The 8,443-nt window shown below is 44.3% G+C and overlaps 1 protein-coding gene across 8 annotated transcripts in view; it reads left to right on the plus strand.

The window, feature by feature from the left end:
* Positions 1-7,500, plus strand: part of LOC110499145 (monocarboxylate transporter 6) — a 40,166-nt gene extending 32,666 nt beyond the window's left edge. For all 8 annotated transcript variants that reach the window (XM_021576086.3, XM_021576087.3, XM_090212628.1 and 5 more), the window contains 2 exons: positions 4,017-4,847; positions 5,583-7,500. In XM_021576086.3, the coding sequence (XP_021431761.1) occupies positions 4,017-4,847; positions 5,583-5,860 (1,109 nt within the window). In that variant the 3' untranslated portion in view covers positions 5,861-7,500. The remainder of the gene's footprint in view (positions 1-4,016; positions 4,848-5,582) is intronic.
* Positions 7,501-8,443: the final 943 nt, after the last annotated feature.

An 8,443-nucleotide genomic window follows, 5' to 3' on the forward strand; every position in this document is an offset into this window, starting at 1 on the left:
CTCATTACAATCTATATAAGGTCCCATGGTTGACAGTGCATGTCAGAGCAAAAACCAAGCCATGAGGTCAAAGAAATTGTCCGTAGAGCTCCGAGACAGGATTGTGTCAAGGCACAGATCTAGGGAAGGGTAACAAAAAATGTCCCCAAGAACAGAGTGGCCTCCACCAAATTTGGATCCACCAAGACTCTTCCTAGAGCTGGCCGCCTGGCCAAACTGATCAATCAGGGGAGAAGGGCCTTTGTCAGAGAGGTGACCAAGAACCCGATGGTCACTCTGACAGAGCTCCAGAGTTCCTCTGTGGAGATGGGAGAACCTTCCAGAAGGACAACCATCTCTGCAGCACTCCACCAATCAGGTCTTTATGGTAGAAGAGTAGCCAGATGGTAGCCACTTCTCAGTAAAAGGCACATGACAGTCTGCTTGGAGTTTGCCAAAAGGCACCTAAAGGACTCTCAGACCATGAGATACAATATTCTCTGGTCCGATGAAACCAAGATTGAACTCTTTGGCCTGAATGCCAAGAGTCACGTCTAGAGGAAACCTGGCACCATCGCTACGGTGAAGCATGGTGGTGACAGCATCGGACTTGAACCCGATCTAACATCTCTGGAGAGACCTGAAAATAGCTGTGCAGCGACGCTCCCCATCCAACCTGACAGAGCTTGAGAGGATCTGCAGAGAAGAAAGTGTGCCAAGATTGTAGCATCATACCCAAGAAGTCTTGAGGCTGTGATCGCTGCCAAAGGCACTTCAACAAAGTAGTGGGTAAAGGGTCTGAATACATATGTAAATGTGATATATATATATATACAGTATATCACAAAAGTGAGTACACCCCTCACATTTTTGTAAATATTTGAGTATATATTTTCATGTGACAACACTGAACAAATGACACCTTGCTACAATGTAAAGTAGTGAGTGTACAGCTTGTATAACAGTGTAAATTTGCTGTCCCCCCCAAATAACTCAACACACAGCCATTAATGTCTAAACCGCTGGTAACAAAAGTGAGTACACCCCTAAGTGAAAATGTCCAAATTGGGCCCAAAGTGTCAATATATTGTGTGGCCACCATCATTTTCCAGCACTGCCTTAACCCTCTTGGGCATGGAGTTCACCAGAGCTTCACAGGTTGCCACTGGAGTCCTCTTCCACTCCTGACGACATCACGGAGCTGGTGGATGTTAGAGACCTTGCACTCCTCCACCTTCCATTTGAGGATGCCCCACAGATGCTCAATAGGGTTTAGGTCTGGAGACATGCTTGACCAGTCCATCACCTTTACCCTCAGCTTCTTTAGCAAGGCAGTGGTCGTCTTGGAGGTGTGTTTGGGGTCGTTATCATGTTGGAATACTGCCCTGCGGCCCAGTCTCTGAAGGGAGGGGATCATGCTCTGCTTCAGTATGTCACAGTACATGTTGGCATTCATGGTTCCCTCAATGAACTGTAGCTCCCCAGTGCCGGCAGCACTCATGCAGCCCCAGACCATGGCACTCCCACCACCATGATTGACTGTAGGCAAGACACACTTGTCTTTGTACTCCTCACCTGGTTGCCGCCACACACACTTGACACCATTTGAACCAAATAAGTTTATCTTGGTCTCATCAGACCACAGGACATGGTTCCAGTATTCCATGTCCTTAGTCTGCTTGTCTTCAGCAAACTGTTTGCGGGCTTTCTTGTGCATCATCTTTAGAAGAGGCTTCCTTCTGGAACGACAGCCATGCAGACCAATTTGGTGCAATGTACGGCGTATGGTCTGAGCACTGACAGGCTGACCCCCCACCCCTTCAACCTCTGCAGCAATGCTGGCAGCACTCATACGTCTATTTCCCAAAGACAACCTCTGGATATGACGCTGAGCACGTGCACTCAACTTCTTTGGTCGACCATGGCGAGGCCTGTTCTGAGTGGAACCTGTCCAGTTAAACCGCTGTATGGTCTTGGCCACCGTGCTGCAGCTCAGTTTCAGGGTCTTGGCAATCTTCTTATAGCCCAGGCCATCTTTATGTAGAGCAACAATTATTTTTTTCAGATCCTCAGAGAGTTCTTTGCCATGAGGTGCCATGTTGAACTTCCAGTGACCAGTCAGTATGAGGGAGTGTGAAAGCGATGACACCAAATTTAACACACCTGCTCCCCATTCACACCTGAGACCTTGTAACACTAATGAGTCACATGACACCGGGGAGAGGAAATGGCTAATTGGGCCCAATTTGGACATTTTCCCTTAGGGGTATACTCACTTTTGTTGCCAGCGGTTTAGACATTAATGGCTGTGTGTTGAGTTATTTTGAGGGGACAAATTTACACTGTTATACAAGCTGTACACTCACTACTTTTACATTGTAGCAAAGTGTCATTTCTTCAGTGTTGTCACATGAAAAGATATACTCAAATATTTACAAAAATGTGAGACGTGTACTCACGTTTGTGATATACTGGGTATATATATATATATATATATATATATATATATATATATATATATATATATATATATATATATATATATATATATATATATATATATAATTTTTTTTTAATGTATTTATTTCCTTTATACATTTATACAAAAATGTCTAAATACTTGTTTTTGTTTTGGTATTGTGTGTAGATTGATGGGGGGGGGGAACTATTTAATACATTTTAGAATAAGGCTGTAACGAAACAAAATGTGAAAAACATCAAGGGGTCTGAATACTTTCCGAATGCACTGTATATTCCATTCACCCAGCTCAATGTAACATCGAAAGGTTTAGGCTACTACATGATACTAGAATTTTCCCTATACCCATCATGAGGTTTCTACAACCTAGCCTATGAATGAACGTTTACAAGGTGCACAGGTCGAGAGAAAAAGGAGAGTGATCAAGGTCACAGACAGTGACACATTCAATATCGCTTTGCACACTCTTGCCTTCCTCTAGCTGATCGAGGGTGTAATCATTAGTCAAATTCAGGTATGTTTATCCCCGTTTTGTTCCATTTGCTTCTGTTAAAAAAACGTTTTTTTAAACAGAATAGCGGAATGAATAACCCCCTGATCACACGCAAACACAGTTCAGCCACATCCAAATAGAATAAAAATGTTGCTTGTTGTATAATTCCTTCTCGCATCTACGTGCTCTCCTCCTCTCACCTTTTCCCTTCGCTTGTGGACTTCAGTGCACAACACGTCAGCTGTCTGTGACCAGGCAAAAAAAACCTTTCCAAGCCAAACCTTCATATCATAACCGCTAACTGCTACACACAGCCTACATCGTTGTCACCATATTAGCTAACATTATGTTAGTAATGTCATAGTCAACATAGCTACTACAACTAACGTGTTAGTAACCCGCTACAATCATGCAGTACAGTGAGCAAGCAGTTTAGTAGTTACACCGGCAGGCCCCGGTGGCAATAAATTAGCTTATTATTATGCTTTCAGTACTAGATTAATTCTCAAATCATTTGATTGGCTGGACAAAATGTCAGTTCATGCTGCAATATCTCTGATAGGTTTTGGACGTCCTCCGGAAGTTGTCATAATTACTGTGTAAGTCTATGGAAGGGGGTGGGAACCATGAGCCTCCTATGTTTTATATTGAAGTCAATGTACACAGTGGAGGACGGAAACTACCTGTCCTCCGGCTACACCATGGTGCTGCCCTACAGAGTGCTGTTGAGGTTACTGTAGACCTTCATTGCAAAACAGTGTGTTTTAATTAATTATTTGGTGACGTGCAAATATTTAGTGCAGGATTATCTAAAAAGGATAACGTTTTTCAATATTGCACTATTTACATTTTTTTGAAATTCACTGAGGAGGATAGTCCTCCCCATCCTCCTCCACACAACAGCAGTTAACCCCTAACCACAGATCTAGAATCAGATAACCCTACATTCCAATTCTTCCCATGATTATTAGGGCAGGTGAAAAAATCTGACCCTGTATCAGTGGATGGGGGCAACCTCCCATGCATTCAGCCATGTGCCTTACTCATTGTCTTCTTGTTTGATAGGACTTGGATTCTGCTTCAGCTTCCAGCCTGCAGTGACTATCCTCGGGCACTATTTTGTACGGCGACGGGCTTTCGCCAACGCCATGTCGTCCACGGGCACGGCTCTGGGCCTGTGCACTCTGCCCCTCCTGGGCAACTACCTCCACACTGAGCTGGGCTGGCGTGGGAGTTTCCTGGTGCTGGGGGCTGTCTTGCTTAACTGCTGCGTATGCGGAGCTGTGATGAGGCCCCTGGGGGGCCCCAGACACCGTGGCCAGCCCCTGATAAACCACAGGCCTCTTCAGCTGAAGGAGGAGAAGCTAAAGGGGAGAATGAGGGCCTTGTGGGCCGGTCTGATGACTGCCCTGCGTCGTCACATGGCCTTTGATCTCTTATGTAACAACCTGCGCTACCGTATGTATGCTGTGGGCATCACCTGGATGATGCTAGGCTTCGTGGTGCCGCTGATCTACTTGGTTCCCTACGCCACGGCCCACGACATGGAGCAGAGCCAGGCCGCCCTCCTCCTCTCCATCCTGGGTATCGTTAACATCGTGGTGCGGCCTCCTATCGGCCTGCTCTTCAGCCTGCCCTGGTTCAAGGGGTGCCACACCTATGTGTTCTCTGCTGCTCTGCTGGTGAATGGGCTGAGTAATAGTATCTGCTGCATCGATGCCAGCTTCCCCGTGCTGCTGGCGTACGTGGTGACCTACGGCCTGTCCATGAGCGTGGTGGGGTCGCTGATGTTCACCGTCCTCATGGATACGTTGGACATGAGTCGATTCCCCGCTGCCCTGGGCCTGCTCGCCATCATGGAGAGTGTCACGCTGCTGATCGGTCCCCCGCTCGCAGGTACCGAACTCACTGAGGCATGGTGTGTGTGTGTGTGTGTACTGTGTGTCTGCCTCCCCGAGAAGATTTACTATTCAATTAATAATTACATTTTATATTTAATGAATCAAATAAGTGCTGTAGTGTAACTTGGAGTGCTAGACATGCCAACAAAACCCTTATCTACAAATAACAACACACACAACGCTGTGGTCGAAGGCAAGCAGCATATCCTGTTGCTTGGATTCCATGGTCATCCAACCAATCATGTGTTTCCAAGGGAAACAGATTGTGTGTGTGTGTGTGTGTGTGTGTGTGTGTGTGTACACATCCGTACATGCCTGTGTGCTCGTGCCTGTGTGTGCATGTTGCGGGGGGGTCTCTGAATAAGTAATCGCGGGAAGTACACATCTGACTTGAATTAGAATGTAATGTTCAGCCCACAGTGTAGGTCTGGGCTCCGTGTTTCCTGGGGAGGGGGGGGGGGGGGGGGGGGGGGACTGAAATAGACAGGGGGGCTCTCTTATTTCAGAGCTATTTTAGGCTGCATACCTGACATTTGAGCTAAGTTTTATTTGTACTGCTTATGTGGTTGGCTGAGTTTGCCTGTGCCATGGCAATACTGTATGTTATTGGTGTAGTTATCTCGTTATGTCATCATGATCTGTCTTTCATGCACTGCTAGGGCCCTGCTAATGCTGAGATTGGCTCCTGTTATTGTTGTTGTTGAAGATGTTTATGTTGTTGCCGTTGCAGGAATCCTGGTGGACAGAACAGGGGAGTATTTCTACGTCTTCTTTGTCTGCAGTGCCACTGTTGCCTCATCGGCTGTATTCCTCATGGTGTCTTTCTACTGGCTGGACAGAAGGGACAGGAGGGCGCTAAAGGGGCAGCAGGTGCCACCCCAGGTCCCCCCACCAAAGCCTGCCAGTGGTAACAATTTGATCCCCCAGTGCCAGTACCGCAGTGTGCCCACAGAGGGGGACAAAGACAAGGCCCCAGACTCCGAGACGGGGGACGTCACCCGCCTGTGAACATCGTCACTGTCCAAACACACAAACCAAACTCACAGATGTGTACTTCCCGCGATTCTGTATATCGATTGTATATCCTGTGTTGCTAATATTAAAGTAGAAGTGTATGATAATTTATATCCCAATCTGTTCTGACATTCCATTTAATCATAGTATACACACTCTTGACTGTTAGAGTATTGATTGCAAAGGGGTTGAGTATTTCATCCAATGGGTGAATATTACATATAGTATAGACGTGGATTATTCATTGTTATTACAGTCTACACTGTTTATGCAGACTAGAAAATACTGTTACTGGTGATTGAATGCAGTACTTTTTCACACATGCCATAAACCTTAAACCAGTGCCTTTTCCCTCACACCCTGTTGCACGTACAAGAAGACATGCCACCTTAAGAATCACTCACCACCCTTCAAAAAGCAATGACTGTGCAAAAGACACAGGGCCTTTGTACAGACAATCAAGCAAAATAAACATATTCAATTTCCTATACATACTACACCAGAAGAAACCTCAACTGAATGATAAGTACTGTACCAGTTTATTTCAATATCAATGACTGATATCATTGATTGAGCATACCAATGTCAAACTCTTAATCTCAAGGAATCTTACATTTTTTGGCCCTAAACACATTTGTTTATGATTATTTTCATGTCTTGATATGTTAATTAGTTAGACAACTATCAGTAGCCTACTGAGAATGGCTTGTGTAAAAGTACAGGATGAGTCACTAGGACATGGGTGCTTTCCATTGTCAAAGACTGAAGCAAGTACTGTAGCTGTTAGAGATTTATGTTACTACTCTACCTATGAGTATTTCAAGTATGGACTGTAATTCATCACAAGATTACTCTAAGGAACATACAGTCGCATATGTGGCAACATACTTTAGGCCAGGGTTTCCCAAACTCGTTACTGGGCCCCTCCCCTGGGTGCACGTTTGTTTTTTTGCCCAAGCACTACACAGTTGATTCAAATAATCAAAACTCGATGATGAGTTGATTATTTGAATCAGCTGTGTAGTGCTGGGGGAAAAAAACAAAACGTGGACCCAGAGGGGGCCCCAGGACCGAGTTTGGGAAACCCTGCTTAAAGCTATGGCTCCCTTGCAATAGGAATATGAATATATATTTTTATATAAAGGGCTATTGTTTCTTGCACTGGGGCCAAATAATTATTTTTTTCTTCATGTGATTCAATACATTATTTATATAAAATAATTATGGAAATTATAATAAATGTAATCCTATAAAAAACATGTTTTTTATTGTGTGTTTAAAAGGGTGATTAATCGTTTCTCATCAGGAAATGTAGATTGGCAAGTGGCAATGGCAAAATTGGCTATTATTTGTCACATCTACTCCCGCTCCTTCCCTCTGGTGTTCGATGTCGATGGTCTACTAACCACCGGTCCTGGCAACCCATCTTCACGCATACTTGGCAACCACAATTACGCATACCTGTGTCTCATCTGTCACACCTGGACTTCAGTACTCCCTGATTACTTACCCTTCATATAGAACTCTTTTGTTGCTAGTCATCAGGTAGTATTGTTTGTGTTTCCATGTCAAACACTGGTCTTGTTTTGTATTGGTCCATGGTTGTTGTTATTAAACTCACTAACTGCACCTGCTTCCTGACTCCTTGCATCTACGTTACAGAATACTACCTCACCAAATGGAAGCAGCAGTTAATTTCCCAGATGGTCAGCGAATAGAGATACCTATTTCGCCAACACCACGACCAGTTGGCACAACTGGGGATGGCTATGGAAGAGGTCCTCCGCTTCCTACTCCAGTACTTCCTATATTTCACTCATCAAATACAGTGCCTTGCGAAAGTATTCGGCCCCCTTGAACTTTGCGACCTTTTGCCACATTTCAGTCTTCAAACATAAAGATATAAAACTGTATTTTTTTGTGAAGAATCAACAACAAGTGGGACACAATCATGAAGTGGAACGACATTTATTGGATATTTCAAACTTTTTTAACAAATCAAAAACGGAAAAATTGGGCGTGCAAAATTATTCAGCCCCCTTAAGTTAATACTTTGTAGCGCCACCTTTTGCTGTGATTACAGCTGTAAGTCGCTTGGGGTATGTCTCTATCAGTTTTGCACATCGAGAGACTGAAATTTTTTCCCATTCCTCCTTGCAAAACAGCTCGAGCTCAGTGAGGTTGGATGGAGAGCATTTGTGAACAGCAGTTTTCAGTTCTTTCCACAGATTCTCGATTGGATTCAGGTCTGGACTTTGACTTGGCCATTCTAACACCTGGATATGTTTATTTTTGAACCATTCCATTGTAGATTTTGCTTTATGTTTTGGATCATTGTCTTGTTGGAAGACAAATCTCCGTCCCAGTCTCAGGTCTTTTGCAGACTCCATCAGGTTTTCTTCCAGAATGGTCCTGTATTGTAATTTATTTTTGAGTATTCGATACGGGTTGTTTATGTCAACCGCTGGTATTCAAGGGAGAGAGCTGTTATGCTACTAGCCTCATGACATGAATATGCGTAGCCATCTCGAGACAACTCCGATATTAAGTGTTTTTTCTTAAAGTAGCCGGGATGTC

The sequence above is a fragment of the Oncorhynchus mykiss genome, chromosome 20 (genome assembly GCF_057628025.1).
Source record: "Oncorhynchus mykiss isolate SJ-2025 chromosome 20, ASM5762802v1, whole genome shotgun sequence".
Taxonomy (NCBI): domain Eukaryota; kingdom Metazoa; phylum Chordata; class Actinopteri; order Salmoniformes; family Salmonidae; genus Oncorhynchus; species Oncorhynchus mykiss.